The 18597-nt window shown below is 32.6% G+C and overlaps 1 protein-coding gene across 1 annotated transcript in view; it reads left to right on the top strand.

Moving 5' to 3' along the window:
• Positions 1 to 3829: 3829 nt before the first annotated feature.
• Positions 3830 to 18597, top strand: part of HELRODRAFT_105256 (hypothetical protein) — a gene marked incomplete at its 5' end in the record, with an annotated part of 19834 nt that continues 5066 nt past the window's right edge. The window contains 15 exons of the mRNA XM_009010721.1: positions 3830 to 3946; positions 6149 to 6199; positions 6727 to 6805; positions 7190 to 7275; positions 9245 to 9346; positions 9470 to 9547; positions 9655 to 9705; positions 9802 to 9934; positions 10892 to 11056; positions 11325 to 11514; positions 12987 to 13051; positions 13444 to 13479; positions 16171 to 16333; positions 16511 to 16681; positions 18033 to 18051. Of these exons, the coding sequence (XP_009008969.1) occupies positions 3830 to 3946; positions 6149 to 6199; positions 6727 to 6805; positions 7190 to 7275; positions 9245 to 9346; positions 9470 to 9547; positions 9655 to 9705; positions 9802 to 9934; positions 10892 to 11056; positions 11325 to 11514; positions 12987 to 13051; positions 13444 to 13479; positions 16171 to 16333; positions 16511 to 16681; positions 18033 to 18051 (1506 nt within the window). The remainder of the gene's footprint in view (positions 3947 to 6148; positions 6200 to 6726; positions 6806 to 7189; positions 7276 to 9244; positions 9347 to 9469; positions 9548 to 9654; positions 9706 to 9801; positions 9935 to 10891; positions 11057 to 11324; positions 11515 to 12986; positions 13052 to 13443; positions 13480 to 16170; positions 16334 to 16510; positions 16682 to 18032; positions 18052 to 18597) is intronic.

The following is an 18597-nucleotide window of genomic DNA, read 5'->3' as shown; positions in this document are numbered from 1 at the left end:
TTAAAGTTGGTGAAAGCAAAATACTTTTCTTCAACATTTAAAAATTGTAAACATTGAAAAATTGACGTTTGTTATATAGTTTGTTATAAAGTATAATAACCCTTCTCTTACCGTAACCCTTAACTGCTATGCAAAAGTGTAATTTTATGCCTACCAATGTTAAAATAGTTCATCAAAGCACATTTTCATGCTTTAAATAATATAATATAACATAATTCATTAAAGTTAGTATACTTTCCTGCCTACCATGCATAACCATTATAGCAGATACAGCATTAAAAGATGAATCTGTCTTTTTAAAAACATCTCCATTGTAAATGTGCTGTTTTATTTCAGTTTATATCATTTTAAATGTTCTAACTAAAATAAGATTAACATTTTTATTATTAGTAGTAAAAGTTCACTTTCAAGTCTATTTATCATCTCACTTCCATGCTTATCTCACAAAATTAATTGCATGCATAGAAAAGTATACTTTTGCCCATTATTTCATTTTTTATTATTATTATTATTCAAAACAGAGCCTCTTGCCAAACAAAAATATAGAAATTCGAAAAAATAAACCATAAATAAATAAAATCGGTAATGTACATAATAAACTTATCTTATATATATAAATAATAATACACAAGTCAACACAACAAAATAAAACAAACACAATTAATTAATAGTATTAACAATTAAAACCACCAAAAAAATGCACACAAATCTGAAACCAATGAACTATTAAGATGATAACCATTGAATATATATAGTGTAAAAGATAACTATTGAATGTATATATTGTAAAAAGAACAATTATGAATTCAAACGCAAATCAAATATGGAGTCACCAAAAAATGAATTTAATAATGATTTTAAAATGTTAATGTTATCAGTGTTGATGGCACCAGAAGGAAGCCTATTTCAGTATTCCAGTTGTCTACCACACGGTTTGAGAAGCAAAATTTACGACAATCTTTATGACATGGTTCTGTGTCCATTCAAAATTAAAAGACACCAACGGAAACAGGACGCCAAAAAGTTTTTTTTGCCATGCCCTTGTTTTTTCAAAAAAAAATTTTTTAAATTTGACACACCTTACTATTCCAGTCGTCTACCACACGGTTTGAGAAGCAAAATTTACGACAATCTTTATGACATGGTCCTGTAGTCAGTTTCCAATTGTGTCCTCTCGTACGATCGTCGAACGAAAATAGTAGCGTTGGACTAGCCTTGACAGAAACCTCGCTATGTAACATTCTGAACAGCAAAATGAGATCCGCCCTACGACGACGGTACGCGAGTGAAGGCAGCTTAAGTTTCTTTAATCTGTCAATATAAGGAAGAGACCTACAGGAATTAACCAAACGTGTTGCTCTTTTTTGAATTTTTTCTATTTCTAGCATTAAACCAATTTTGTAAGGTTTCCATGCTTGAACAGTGAACACTATATTCCAACTGAGACCTCACCAACGACTTGTACAACAAAACAAAAGCTTCTTCTGATAAATTCTTGAAGTTTCTAGCTTGTTGTTAATACCGTACTGTTTGAGCTTGAATAGTAACCGGCTGTGTGAAACCTTGTCAAACGCTTTTTCAAGATCCATATAAACCACACAAAAACGTAAATATTCAGGACCATTTTTACCAGATTATATTACAATAAATTAGATGAGGAAAAATAAAACTATAGTATAGATTAATTTTGCTAACGAAATTAAATTTATGTTTTAATTTATTTAAAATACATAAAAAACTGAATTTTTTTTTCAAATTTCCAAAATATGTAACGACCATGACAGATTACTTTTGATATATACACCTAAAAATTTAATTGTGCTACATTTTCTAAGAATATTATTATTTAACTTAAGAGAAAAGTCTTGAATATTATTAGTAAGTATTGTAGGACCAAAAATTGTATAGCATGATTTGTTAATGTTGATGATTAGCTTGTTGGCCAAAAACCAAGCCTCATTTCTCTTGAGATCGATATTAATTTGCGATAAATCATCAATTAGTGATTTCGAACTGTAGAAAATATTAGTGTCGTTAGCGAACATAATACATTTAAATAGTGTAGTCACATTAGGAAAATCTTTGATGAAAATTGTGAAAAGAAGAGGGCCCAAAATTGAACCCTGTGGGACCCCATATTTAGCATGCAAAATATTAGAATTTTTGCAATCTATCGACACAAATTGTTTTCTGTTAGACAGGTAACTAGTGAGCCAAGAAAGGATTTTACCACGAAATCCATAGAGTTTGAGTTTGTGTAAAAGTAAATTGTGCTCAATAATATCAAAAGCTTTCGTGAGGTCTTTAAAAATCCCAAGTGTAGGATGTTTATCATTTAAGTTATTAATAATTCTAATAGCTAACTCCATTGAGTGTTTTGGTCTAAATCCATATTGGTTGTTAGACAATAATTTATATTTATCTATAAACGATTTCATTTTGTTGGCAACTAATTTTTCAAGTACCTTTGACAAAGGAGAAAGCAAAGAAATAGGTCTAAAAATATGTGTGTGTGTGTGTATGTATATAATTATATATATATATATATATATATATATATATATATATCAAAAATTTTTAATAAAAAAAATCAGAATCTGATTACAACATGCAAGACAATATTATGAAATGAAAAAAAAAATGAACAAAGTGAAAAGAGTTACATATGGGAAATAAGTTAGCGATCGTTGAAACTGATAAATAAGTAAATGAATGAGTGAATGAATTGATTACCATATAGATAAGTTATATGTTCGTTAAAGAAATAGAAGAAACATAGTCAAGCAAATGATGAATGATGGGCAATAATATGATTCAAGTACTTTGGCGGGAAAGTTTTATCTTGATAAGTTGATTGAGTAGTGATTTGATATATGTTTACCATGATGAAGGTTTTTTCTAGTAGTTTTAATTGGTGGTAGTAGAAGGGGGATGATGTGGTTGTTATTAGTTTTTAATTTTCATAACAAATCTTGAATCGAGTATGTTGAATATTTAAGTGATGATGAGGTATGATGAAAGTATGTGGTTGAGGGGAATTAATTTTTTGATGCGAAATTGTAATTGTTGAAATTGTTGTTGTGCAGCTAGCCAGACCAGGAAGGAGCTGCATATCTGATGTGTGAGATGAGTGATTTTGTGATTTTAATTAATTTGATGCTTTTGAGACATGTGAGCAAAGTGTTTTGATCGCATGAAATGTTTGTAGAATTTTAGAATGCTTGTTAATTTATTGTCCTAGTTCTATGATTTAATTTTACTAGTTTATCAGTAATATTGAGTAATATAATAAAAACATTTTGACAGTAGTCTAATAACAAACAACAAAATTGAACTCTCTCTCTCTCTCTCTCTCTCTCCCTATATATATATATATATATATATATGTGTGTGTGTGTGTGTGTGTGTGTGTGTGTGTGTGTGTGTGTGTGTGTGTGTGTGTGTGTGTGTGTGTGTGTGTGTGTGTGTTGGTAATAGACCATAATTTTTACAATATTCTATAAATACTACCGAATCGAATAAATGTTGATAATAGACCATAATTTTTACAATATTCTATAAATTCTACCAAACTATCGGTAGAATTTATAGAATGTTGTAAAAATATATATATACATACATAATATATGCATAATGTACAGATAAAACGCATACACAAGCATGGAATAAATAGGATTGTTCCTAAAAATGTTTATCATGTGCTTGACTTACGGAACACTTTATTGTGCAAGTGAGCATGTAACGGGCCTGACTGATTGATTTAAGATAACTAATAAAATTAAGTAAAACTGAATTGATTGATTTGCAGCTAGTCTAATCTAGCGGTGACATGGCAGGGTCATACATCATGGAGGGCCCACTGAGCAAGTGGACGAACCTGATGAAGGGTTGGCAGTACAGGTGGTTTGTTCTCGATGATAATGTCGGTCTCTTGTCTTATTACACCGTTAGTTTAATTGAGATTTATTGAATTAATTAATATATTGTTAAAATAATTAAAGTTAATACGATTAATTTTTTATTTTTATAATGACCCTATTATTCATCATGAACATTTTAAAATTATTTGAAAATGCATGAGAGCTTGACTCCACTTATCAACTTTTAGAGCTGTCTCTTTTATTTTTGTTTTGTTGCAATTAGTTTTTGTACTGATTACTGATAGCTTCACTTCATTTTGCTTTGTTCTCGCAGATATGTATTGTTTTTCTGCCATTTCAGATATATCTTATTTAGACTTTAGTATCCTGTTTTCTGCAGTTAACTTAAGTGTCTCTGTTGTAATCCACCTCTGATTTGCTTTTTCTTTCAAAGGTACAGCTTTCTGGACTGTTTTGTCTTGCCTTCACCAGCATTTTTGCTTTTTCTCCCAGATCTTGTTCATTGTCTATGTATTTCAACTCTGCTTTAAGCATTGATCGGTATTGTCACCTACAGAGGATTTCGAAGATTTTGACAGATCTCATTCATCCTGAAATTTGGCCTTGAATTTACGTTTTAGTTTTATCCTGTTTTTGGCTATCAGCAGACTTCAATATGAATCCACATCCGCACCTTGAAAATTTTAGACATAGCTGCACTGATGTTACCCATCTTTTGCGTATCAAAACCAAATCGATAACGTTTTTGGTTTTATCATCTCATGAACACCATGTATATTTTTGACCGTCTTTCTGCTGAAACCTTTTATTGCAAATCATCAGTTTATTTTCAATTGCAAAGTTCAATAACTTTTCACCCCGTTCGTTTTTGTCTTCAAATCCATACTTTCTCATTACGTTTTCCCGACCAGTATTGTCTGCTCCAATTTATGCATTCACATTTCAGTTTCCATTCACAATCAGTATAACTCTCTTTTATATTTTTTGTATTGTTGTTGTTAAGTCTTCATAAAATTGATCAGTCTTTTCCACTGCTGTCTACTGTAAGCGCATTAACCTGAACAACTGTGATATTGAATGGCTGGCTACTGAATCTAACAACAATCACTATCACTTACCTGTTTGTATCCCAGCATGGCTGCTTTAGCTTTGTTTGCTTAGCAGCAATCATGTCTTTGTTCATTTCCTGACCGTATTACTTATCTTCGTTTGTTTTTTCTGTTAATGTCCATCTCATCTCTGTCACATCTATATCGTTACGTCGTCTCCTCTTGCATAAGTTGGAGTTTGCTTGTTGCCCAAAGAGTCGGAACATTCCAAGTTGGTCTTTTGTAGTTTTAAGTTTTCTTTTGGTACCTAATTTATCGACTTAACCCCGATCGCTCGATTGGTATTGCGGGTTTTGTTTATCCAGGTGACGTCCGAGCCGTCATGTTTTTGTTTTTTGTGTCTGGCATCAAATTTCATTTGTTTTCTCTTTTCACTGTCAACGTATCGACACCCATCTGAAACCCTCCTCTTTTTTCCGTGCTTGGGACCAGCACATCATGAAGTTGGATTGCACCACATGCGGCGGAGTAGAGTAGGTGAAAAATGATATTTAAAATGATAAAACGAAGGTTATTAATCAACACCAGAACTTAAAATTTTTGCTGATTAGTCACTTGAAACTATTTAACTTGTTAACGTTTATAAATGTTTAATTTATCTGAAATAATATAAGTTAGATTGCTTGAAAATAGATTTGGGACTAACGATCAAAGGATCAACTGTCTTTCTCAGAAGACTAAATGTCCAAATAAACTAGGGAGTTAAGATCGATCGTCCAACTAAATATTTGGCCAACCGTTTTTAGAGAACCAATCATCCGACTATGTATAGGATTATCATCCGTTAAAAAAATATGGACCAGAAGCACCACACGCACACACACACCACAAACACGCACTCACACACCGCGCACACACAAAATATAACAAAGCAGTAAAAACAGCTTTTTTGTTTTTTACTTCTTTTTTTTAACCCAGTGAGTATCATGTAATTAAAGATAATTAAATATTCTCAATTGAACACTTGGTTTTTACTATCAACTTGGAAAGCATTATGATTTATTTTTAGTTCTTGCGTATCGCCAAATTTTTTATTTATACTTTAAATGGCTGAAAAATGAATGGTTTTCTGCAAAAAGATAGAAAATTAAGAACAAAATTAATTCATACTGCATTCAATTTATAAAGAAACCATATACATTTTTAATTGTTAATTAGAGTAGGGAGAAGAGAGTGAGAGGTGAACGAAGAGGCTGTGTCAGACTGCAGGTGGGTGAGGTCACATTATATTGAACATCATTGGCTTGTTATATTTTTATTGGGAAATAATTGTTACATCATTACATTCCAACGTTATTGATATCTTGATCTATTTTTCAATTCTTGAATTCTACAGACATAGAAATTATTCTCAAGTTTTATTCAAGTTTTAAATTTTATTTCTAGACATTATAAAAAATGAAATCAAGTAGAGCAAAGTAGATTCAAACTATTCTTGTGCCATTGCATAGATTCCATGACTTTTGTTTCTTATAATTTTGTGGCAGATATTTGCCACTTATTATACTTATTAGAATTTTTAATTTATGGGTTAGCTGGGATTGCCAGGTTTGTGTAATATACAAGTCCCAATGTTCAACTAGCAAACGTTGAAACTTTTAAAACCTTTTGAAATTGCTTTTTTACATTACTTTTTAATTGCTGGTTTGTTTCAGGCATAACTTTTATTCGTGTTATATGAAGTAGAGAAGTTATTATAGGTTTTAAATTTAACGAATTTTGTGTGCCTAATGAAGGGGGCAGTGATAGGCATTGATGATGAAGATGACAGTACATTCACTATAACCGTTGATCAGAAAACTTTCCATTTCCAAGGTTCATTTATCCAATATTTAAAATATAATGCTTAAAAAAATGATTGAATGTCTAGACGTTTTGCCAAAATTTGTTAAGATTGGTTTGTTTTGATGTTAATTTAATTAATTAACTAACTAACTTCTTTTTATAATTTTTTCCCAATTTATTTAGTTTTTCAGTTTTGACTTTTTTGTTTTATCTAAATCCTTTTCTCTTTCTTCCTATGTTTTTGTTTGCCATGTAATGCCTCATATATTGCACCATTCTTTGCATCTAACATAATAAGAATTTTTAAAAAATAGTAAAAATGTTTCATTTATTTATGGTTTTATAATTTTATTTTATTATATATTTATGCATTGGATGTTACGTAGTTAAATTATGCTCATCCTTAATGATCAGCCAAGCATGCCGACGAGAAAGAGCAGTGGATCAATTGTTTGGAGTCCTCTATTATGAAGATTTCGCAGCCAAAGCTTCCATCTTTTGTAAATTTATTTTAATTTTTTTTTTCAAAGTTGAATTTATAAATCATTCAACATATGATAAAAAATAAAAAATTGAGTTGTTTCATTTCACTTTTTCAATGAAGCTACTATAAATAAGTCAGGCTTTGACAACTATATATGACAATTCTTTTTCATCTGGAGAAATACCATCCGACTGGATGGATGCATTAGTAATACCTTTATACAAAAAGGAGATCTAAGTGAACCGTGCAATTACAGACCAGTCAGCTGAACAAGCATTGAATGTAAAGTGCCATAATAATATAATTGGTAAAAGTCAACACGGTTTTGTAAACAAAAGTTCATGCCTAACAAATCTGCTGGAGTTTTTTGAAAATGTTTATGCCAAATTGGATAGGGGTAAAGCCGTTAACATAGTATATTTGGACTTTGATAAAGTGTCACGTAAGCGATTACGCATAAAACTAGAAGAGATAGCGATAGGAGGAAGCTTACTTGATTGGTTAACTTATTGGTTGACCCAGAGAAGACAAAAAGTAAGCATCAGAGGAAACTATTCGAACTGGGTGGGTTACAATCGGTGTACTTCAGGGCTAGCCAAATAAGCGGTTGATACCAAGCTCTGTGCAGTGGTGGATAAAATGTAGATACAGAAAGATTGTGAACTGATCTAAAAATAAACTTTACCAATGAGCGGAAGACTGGCAGATGAAATTTAACATAGATAAATGCTCCATCAGTCACATGGGGCAAAAAACAAGCAAAATATATTAGAATTTGAAGACAGACCTCTAAAGGTTTCATTGGAAGAAAGGGACCTTGAAATAATTATAGACATAAGTGGGGCACCTACCAAGCAATTCATAGAAGCAGCAAAAAGAGCAAACAATAGCTTTGCATGATAAAAAGGACGATTGTTAACAGAGATAAATCAATAATGTTAAATCTGTATAAAATGTTAGTGTGACCTAAATTGGAATACTGCATACAGGCATGGAATCTTCACCGGCAAAAATACAAAGAAGTGTTGGATAAAGTTCAACGACGAGTAACCCAGATGATTAACAATTCTGAAAGACTTTCATATGAGGAAAGATTGAAGAGATGTGGACTGACAGCTTTGGACAAACATAGGACTAAAGTAGATCTTATTCAAACGTACAAAATCATAACAAGTAAAGATTCATCCCTATTCTTCCAATTTACAGAAAATAGAAACACAAGAGGGCACCAGAACAAGCTTTTCAAAAAACGGGTCGGAACAATAAAAGGAAGATTTTTTAGCTCGAGAGTTATTGAACATTGGAATAAGCCGGACGAAAAAACTGTAACAGCTCCTACAACGCAGGAGTTCAAAATCAGACTTAGAAGATTGGGATTTTAAATCCATATTATTAGTCAAAATCGATCCAGTGGTTCTCAAACAGAAATATCTACTGAACCACTATAATCCTTGTTATGTTACCTGTACTGTTCTCAGGTTTGTTTTTTCACTCAGCTGAATCTTCGTGTTTTTTAACCATTTTTCATCTACTAGAAGATTTGTTAACTTTTGACCAGACTGCTCTTGTTCTCTATCTGATTTTGTTTCAATTTCAAAACTAACAACATTTGCCTGCACAAGCTGTAGCTGCCTTCTATCTCACTGATATAAACGAATGGTGCATTCCTTATAAACTTATTATTATTATTATCGTTATTATTATTATTATAAAAATTATTTGTAACGCGCATGTCTAAAAAGAATGTTCTCACAAACGCTCTCAAAAACTGTAAAACAAAGTTATGTGAAAGAAGTATGGAACGCTTCACAAATTTTCGAAGAGCTCACGTACATAATATTTTTATATTTCAATATTCACAGAAATATTTAATTTTGATAAAAAAAAATTATTTTCACAATTAGCCGTTAGATTAACCATGCATCACAACATGTTTTGGAAAGATATTAGCTATCATTAGTTTGTTCTCATTCTGACGTTTGCAGACGTACAGCTACGGCCTGGCAAACAATGCAACGATGTCCGATTTTGATAAGAAGCTCGCAGAGGCTGATTCGTATTTGAAAATTCTTATTGAGCAGATTCAGGTTTGTATATTATGCTGGTTAAGTTTACAGCAAAACTATTCTTTTTAATTCTCCAATATTAATAATCAGACCAAAATTTTATTGAAGCTATTTAATGTTTCACTTGACATCACCAACTGTAAGGATTTGGACGCAAGAATGAAGTTGTGTTGTGATGAAAAGTCTTTTGGACAATTTCAATCGCTGAAGTCATCTGCTGAGGTTGTATATTTATTGATATTATCATCTACATATCTTCCCGAATTTGATATTTTTCCTACCTGACCAAAAATTATCGTTGAGACAAGGATTCATTAATTTTTCATCAGATTTTGGTCGAGTCTATTAAGCAGACGATCGTCTTCTTGCAAATTTCCAAGGTATTTCCTTTTAATTTATTTCTAATAATAAAACATTAATTTTATCATATATGTTGTTGTTAAATGTTTTAAAATTTTCAAAATTTGCATTTGCAGCACAACATAATGCAGATGAACACGTCAACAACAAAACAGCAGCAACATTACAGAGCAGATGCGTGCAACACAATGCAACAGCAGCAACAACTTCAAACATCTACCGTTAATGGGGACGGATGCCCTGTCATAGGTACTCAGCATTAACAAATTGCTAACAACACTAGCATGGCTATCTCATAGCTAATAAACTAATTCGGACCACGTCATCTCTTATCCACTTATTCTTCCCAATCAAAACTACCACCCACAATCTTCGTCAACGTTAACTTAATGGTCGGACTACCACTCAATCAACCTACCAAGAACAAACCTTCATCCCAAAACACTTGAAATACATTAGTTAAATGAATAATCATCCGTCATTTGTTTAATCTTTTCTTACTGAAGATATCATCTATTTTTTATTTATTTATTCATTCATTCATTCATTCATTCCTACATTTATTTATTTATTTATTTATTTATTATTTTTAGTTGTATCACATAATTACTTTTTAACTCAGTAATTAAATACTTTTTCATAAATAACCTTTTTATCGCCTGTTCTGGCAGAGTCTGATTTAAAAAAAAAGACAAAAATTACTAACACATTACTAACACTTCAATCACTAACACTCACTCATACCACATACTCTAACCACTTTTTCTCGGCTATGAAATTCCATATAATTACAAAAAGTGTGTATGGTGTAGTGGCATGATACGCCTTCTTATTTCATGCACGGTTGATGTACCCATGGTGAGTGCAGTAACTGAAAGAACTTGTTGAAAGTTGGGTATTTTGTACCTAACAGATGTAAATTTGTACGTGTCAATTTTACTTTCAAGTTAGCAAATTGGTAAAAGTAAGTAAGCCAAAATTTTAGTTGTTTACTTCAATGCATGCCGACCCCAATGCTTTAATAATATTTATTTTTCTATGTTCCGGGTAAGCTGTTTGAGTTCGGAAGATATAGAATGAAATACATAATCGGATTAAGATGAAATATAGCAAACTTACTGATTTTAATAAATAAATAAATAAACAAACAAATATAATGTAAGAGAAATAAGATGTAATGAAGCAACTGACCGAACCAAACCCTAGATACAATAGTGCATAGATCAGCAGAATGTCTAGTCGATTCGTCAGCTTCTGACGTGCAGTGTGCAATGAACCACGACCATCACCATCCACACCACCTGCAGCCCAACCACTCTGCCCTTAGTAATTCATTACCAAACTTGCTCACCCCATCTGAAGATTTTCACGGTAATTTAAACACTCCTCAATATGTAAAAGTTTACTTTTTGACAAACTTTTTTTTAAAATATTTACAAACTTAAACAAGCTTTTTTTATTTTGGTAGTTTAGGTAGTAGAGTCGTAAAAAATAACACGGACGATAACATACTAACTAATTCATCATTCTATAATTCATTCATTCACGAATTCATTTTTTTCATTTAACAGATATACAAAAAATTATATTACATACTTGATCACATATTACATACATACATTATTTTACATACATTTAGATATACAAAATCAAGATGGCCTGAGCAAAGCAACAAATCCTACAACAGCCTCACCGGCTACAGCTGCAACAGCAACTGCAATACCTGTCTTCAGTGCAACCACAACAAATGCAAATGCAGACACAAATGATGACTCCTACTCTTCTAGTGATGATGACGATAGATATTATGATGCAGAAGATGTTTCAAGGTCTGTTGTCGTCATGTTTGTCACTATTCTCCTTGTCAGGCATACTTTGTTGTAACATCATCCTCTGAGCTAACTACTGGCTTCTTTAACCTCCAGTTGAAAGCAAATAATTAGTTTTATTCCACTGTTTTCTAACTTTCTCACGCATACCTGCTTTGCGCTCTAAGTCAATAATTATGGTTTTATTACTTTTCCTGATCATTTCGCTAACCATTGTAAAAAATTTTATAGAACCAACTGACGTGACTCTTTCTTCCGAATTTTTATTATCACCTGTCCGCATGAAATGTACTTTTAAGTTTAAATAAAATGAACGAACATTGATGCAAGTTATTTTTAAATGCGATCGAGACCGGTGTAGTGGAAAAAAATTGAAACCAATCAGTATCGGGAAATTCTCGGTGTATCGAAAATTACCGATGCATTGAGACGTTCGGTGAACCTCGATATCTACAGTACCAATGCACCATTCAGTGAATTGTTAATGTTGTTACTACTACTCTGTCAACAAATCCATGCTCCAAAATATGTTTAGATGAATGCTCTAATGAATCAATTGGTTTAATTATTTTGAAAAAAAATATAACTACTGGCTAGCAAAAATTTCTATAAACAACATATCAATAGAATACCATTAATGCACATCTAGCGATAATTTCCTGATGTACTGGTCAGTACTAATAAGTGCGTCAGGAAACTGTCAGTAGGTCAGGAAATTATCTGGACATCGGGGTTATTGGGTCGGTAAATAGTTTAGTAACGATGATCCGTACCGGTATCAGAATCACATAGGTTGAGGACCCAGATGAGTTTATTGTGCTGCAGATGATAAGCCACGTGTGTGATAGATGGTGTGTTAGCTGACCTGGTCCAAACTTTTCTGTCCAACACTCTTACACATCTCATCACGTCATATGATGAGCCCGCACGTACGAACAATTGCGTGATGGGACGTGGATGTTGCAGCCTATATGGAGCAAAAGTTAAATTGCAAATAATTCTGTAAGTTCTGCCTTTGCTAATTCTGCATAACGAAAAAATGGGTTGTTTAGTTATTGATGAGTCTTGTATACTTCGTGTATATTATAAATAGATTTCGTCAATAACCACGCTACTGCTAGTTAATAATTATAATATATTTCCTCGTTTCATCATTAATGATTCTATTAATGCATTTCTTTGTGATATATCATTAAAATGATGCCATTAATATATTTATATAACATTAACACCCTTTCTTGTGTTTCGTTATTGAATGGGGTTGCTGCAGTTTTGTGGCTCACGATTAACTGCAATTATTCAGCTGGAAAATTTCTAAAAAAATTTGATAGTGATTTCTTGAATTGTTCCAGAACCCAAATTTGCGCTAATTTAAGTGTACTAAATAATGTGACTGCATTATCTTTGGGAACGTTTCGGAAGATTGAGTGGTTATTACAATGGTTTATTTCAATTTCGAAATATTTTTTCAGAGAATTCATGGAAGCGCAAAGATGCAGATCATTATCAAAATCGATCAACAAAAGACCAGGTGTAGGTATGTCACGTCGTTTCAAACTTTTTTAAACATAGTTTTGAGAAAGCGAACTTTAAATATTTTTCTGTCTATTTAAATTTTCACTATTTTTCCATTCCTAATTCGAAAATTGTTGCATAAGCCGTTAAAAATTTTTACAGCTTCTTAATCAATTTGCATGTGCTAACTAGGCTTTGAATTTTGCTAGTTTTAGTTTTATTTTACTCTAACTTGTCTCTTCATTAAATTGTTCTTCTTCTTTTAATCTTCATTGAATGAGCAGTTTGAATGTGTCGCAGTGAACTGTTTTTGGTGTTATTAAATAATTTTATAGCATATTTAAATAGAATTCATATAACCGACGATCATATGAAAGTCAGGTGTATTAACGTTTTTGTTGAAATTTTATCTAGATGTGTATGAAGAAGATGATGACGAAGAAGAAGGAAGTGAGTTACAATAATTTCTTGCTCTACATAATTTATTTTTTAAACGTTTTTAATTCCACATACAATTCGTTACCAGTTAATTTTTTGTTGCGTTAATTCTTTAGCATTTTATTTCTGTATTGACAGAACTTGCAATTTACTACAATCTCTTTACTTGAGAGTGCTGAATGTTATTCAGATCTTGTTACCGTTCTATTCTTTGTTCTCTACTATATTCAAGAAAGCCTGGCTGCATGCAAATTGATCTGCATTACGTCTCATGATTGATAATATCCAAACTTGATGGCACCAACCGGTAAAAGAACACGTGGATAACAACGCTGTTGTTACGTTTACGTGTACCGTTCTCACTATTGAAAATATTCGTATTGATTGCGTTGTATATGGATGGATGGGTTTTCATGCAAGAAAATATGAGTGGCGGTTTATTCATGAAAAAGACGGTTTCTTACTAAAAGTGAGATTTGTTCAATATTCCATGCAACGATGATGTTGATTCTATTGAAATTAATCAATCAATATCAATCCTCGTTTATAGTCTCCATCCGTTATGAGTTGTACTTTTTTATTCCATTCATCAGCTTCTGTTTCCAAGCTGATCTATCCATTGCATCTGTCTCCTTAAGACCAAGTGCCTTCAAGTCCTCCTGTTTGGTCTGTGTCCAGGACTTCTTTAGCGGGTGTCAGGCACCTGGTGCTCAGTAACGGAAATTACTGTTAGAGTTTTGTTGTCATCGGCCACGTCTCTGCACCATACATCAGAACAGATCGTATAGCTGTGTTTTATAGCTCTGAGCGCAGCGGTAGAGGAATGCTACGCCGCATCAGTACCGAGGCAAGGAGGTGCCATCTACCCCACGCCGCACGTATGCGTTCACGTACGAAAATTATAATTTGGAATATGAATTGTTGAAGCAGAAACATCATTAAGCCATGTCTCGGTTTTCAAGGCAATCACATGGAAATCAAGGCCACACTTCTCACTCCTTCATCACAATATGTATATAATCATTATTATCGGCGTTTGTAGGTGTTACCATGGGACGCATCTATTTAGGGCTTTTCTAGTGCTTAGTGTTTTGGGTTTTGTTTTTTCCTATCGTGCACACCTCCCTGAGATACAATGCAAATTTTTTTGTCGAGCGCCTTCCCAAGTATCATGCTATTTTTGTTGTGCCTCATACATAGGTTAAAATTTAGACAAATACAAACATAAATTCTGATGTGGTGAGTTCTCAATCACTCAATCAGTTACTCAATCAGTAATGTAACAATATTCAAAATGACTCAAATTCAAAATGAACTCGAATCTGAATAAAACTCGACTTTAAAATAAAATTAGAGTTTAAAATAAAACTCTAATTAACTATTAAACTAAAATTCTAAATAAAACTCATATTCAAAATAAAACTTAAATTAAAAATAAAACCGAAATTCAAATTCAAGTATATATTCGATATTATATTCGAGTATATTTTGAAACTAAAATTCAAAATATACTCGGAATTCAAAAAGTAGGCGAACATTTTTATCATGATTAGTGGCTAATTTGTTTTCACAGAATTTTATTCATTTGTTCTTATGTCGTCGTGGAATTAGTCGTTGAATCTTCTTTTGACTTACTTGTAAAATTTAAAATTGTTCACACCGTTCACATGCAACACACCATTTAGTTTATTGGTTGTTCATTCAGTGACACATTTCATTGCCAGTCTATCTATCTATTATCATCATCGTTATCATCAACAAAAACAACAACGTCATCGTTATCACCGTCACCATCAACAATATAATCAACATCATCATTATCATGCGTTCATTTAATAACTGAACTATATGAGGCCCATGACTATTTTCATGATCAGTCTGTTGTTGTGTTTGTAGGGCGTGCGTTTATAACTTTAGTGCATCTATTTCAGCTTCATTATTTATAAAAAGTATTCAAGATTGCAGTTGATGAAATCATTTTCTTCAGGGCGTTAGGGGCTAGTTTAGTTTTAAAAGGTTTATTGAATCGTACAATACACATTGCTTAAAAATTTGTCATGCAGTTAAAAACAGTTTATTCTTATATGAGAGTTAAAACAATGTTTTGATTAGTATAATGATGTTTTCGACTAATTAGTGTTGACAGTGGTTTAACTGCTAGGTATATATTACTTTATATATATTATAGAAACCTACTTCCCATTGCTGTGCAGTTGACGTTAATTAAGTATCGGCATTTGATGGCCTTCACCGAAACATCCAGCGCAGATGACTGAATGTACACAATTTGTGCACACTGTTTTGTTGGTTTGAAAGATTCAATCGATGACCATATTGCTTGGAAATTTATTGCAAGTTTAATAGTAATAACAATAATAATAATAATAACACAGAACTATCAAATTTACGCACTAGAAAATGACATTTATTGTGACGACATAAACCGCAAATCATCATCGGAATAATAACTTTTGAAAAAAATGTTAAATTTTGAAACTTCTGTCAGAGGGAGTAATAAAACCAATAAAGATTAATTGTCATTACAAACAAATGACTTAGGAAAAAGTTTGATTTCAAGATTCACCGCCATCGCCATAACCAGTTTAATCGAACACCAGACACACTTCACACAATCCCCAAAAATGTCATCACCTCCAACTTCTGCCAGTTCACGCATTCACCATACACCACACGTCTAAACAGTTGAATCGATGGAGAACCATGGCAACTTACTTACGCACCTCCTCAGCCAGCTGCACATCGGCATGGACCTCACAAAGGTTGTCCTGCCAACCTTCATACTCGAGAAACGGTCACTTCTCGAGATGTATTCAGATTTCTTGGCCCATCCTGATCTCTTCGTTAGGTTGGTTGGCTGGCTCGCAATTTTTCGTCACGTGCCCCCATATGTTTATTCCTTTGAAATAGTTGAGATAATAGTTACATAGTTTTTCGTTTTTTTGGAGAGAGTTGTTATCATATAAATTTTTTATCTCTTATTATTTCTTGTTGAAAATGTTGATAAGTAAATTGTTAATGACAGTATTGCAGAGCAGTCAACAGCCAAGGATCGCCTCGTACAAACAGTCAGATTCTACTTGTCGGCATTCCACGCAGGCAAGAAAAGTGGGGTAGCAAAAAAGCCGTACAACCCAATACTCGGGGAATGCTTCAAATGTTTCTACGAACTACCTCAGACCACTTGCACAAGCACGTCTCCTGCAGCGACCGCCAACACCCCTTCATCTGCTGCTCTGAACACTGGAAACAATTACATCTCGCTCTCAGATAATGAGGAATTTGTATGACTTTATTCTTCAGATATTTGATTTTTTTAGCTCTCACTTTTGTCTATTTTGTCATCAAATTATCAAATCAGATGAAGTTAATTAAATTTAAATTTATCAGAAAGTCGGTTAATTATTTCTCCGTTATGCATATAAGTTATTTGAAGTAAAGAAAGATGCGGTGTTTTCATTTATTCAATATTTTATTCTCGGTTGTTTTAGTAAAGATTTACCGGTTAGGAGAGTCAAATGGGAAAAAAATGATTGTAGATGTATGTGGAAAGCAAACTTATTTTATTGCTGCAACATTTTAACCATAATGATTCGGTTTATTTTTATTTCTATGACCTTTTTCTTAGCAGTGCTTGATCGCTGACCACCTTTTGAAATGTGGATTAAATTTATTTTGTTTCAATCCCCTATTTATCAGTGATGACGTAAGTACTTAAAAAATGTACTTAAGTATAAGTACTAAGTACTCAGTAATAAAAGTACTTAAGTATAAGTACTAAGTGCCGAAACAAATTGTATACTTGATACTTATAAGTACTAAGTATAAGCACTAAGTACATAAGTACCTAAGTACATACCATGGTTAATTTGAAATATTTATAAATTTATTAAACTCAGAAATCAACTCATTATTTACAGTAATTTATTTACATCAATAAAAGAGTTTGTTCTTTTTGAGTAAAAGTAAAGTTTATTCCAGTCTGGCTAAATATACGTTCCACAGGTGCTGATGATGGCACAGTGGTATTGTACTTCAAAAACACTTGTGCGACAGCAGGATACCTAAGGAACAATAATATAGTTGTTAACCGAAATAGCAAATTATTAATTTGTTATTAATACTTGAGAATAAAAATGTATTAGAAAATCAAGCATATACATATTATACATATATAATATATTACAGAAAAATATTGATTACCTTTTGAGTTGTTCCATATCATATGAAGGATCACTAAGATATTGCAGTCCTTCAACTTTTTCATTCGATTGTGATTCGGAACTTGGTTCGTGGAATCCATAAAAATCTGCACTAGTACAACCTCTAGTATTTCTGTCTTCATAAACTGTTGAAGAATTGCTCATTCTGACCACTTCTGCTAGAAACAAGTCTTCAACTTGCTCACGAACTGATGATTCTATCCACCTGATTTTAAAAAACGGATGGCTGATCGAAGCCACAACAAATGCTCTCATCTTGCTGTTGCTTGAAATATCTTTAAAGTCAATTATATCGCCAAAGCGTTTATCCATGCCACATTGAAGAGCAGAAACAAGAGCTGAAGTGTACGATAGAGTAAAAGATTGCAGTTTTCGCTGTATAACAAATATAGTTGGTAATACAGCAGCAAAATAAGACTCCATTGAAACCTCACCTTGGAGCTTGTCCAATGCTAGTGAAATTGGTCTCATCAGTTCCAACCACTCATTAAGAAAACTCAAATCTATATTGCTGAACTTCGGCAGCTGCAAACGTTCCATCACAACATTTACTTTATCGCGAAGACTATATATAATGCTATAACAGTCAAATTCAGAATTCCAGCGTGTCCCATTCGGTTTGGGTATTGTTCTGCCTAAGATTTCATGCACAATTTCAGCAGCTTTTGAACTCTGGTGTGATGCGGTGCTGAGAGAGACACACTTACTGGATACTGATCTATATATTCTTTTGTAGTTTGAATCATTATTCAAAGCTTTACTTGCATCAGTTGTAGCAAGCAAGTTTAGAGTGTGTGAAAAGCAAGATACATGAGAAGGAAGATAAATTCCGGAGCTGTCATCTATATTACTTTCCAAAAACTTATCACCAATCTCAACACCTATATCT

Source organism: Helobdella robusta, assembly GCF_000326865.2.
Source record: "Helobdella robusta unplaced genomic scaffold HELROscaffold_1, whole genome shotgun sequence".
Taxonomy (NCBI): Eukaryota; Metazoa; Annelida; class Clitellata; order Rhynchobdellida; family Glossiphoniidae; genus Helobdella; species Helobdella robusta.
Note: the sequence above shows the minus strand (reverse complement) of the source record. Positions and strands in the feature narration are given on the sequence as shown.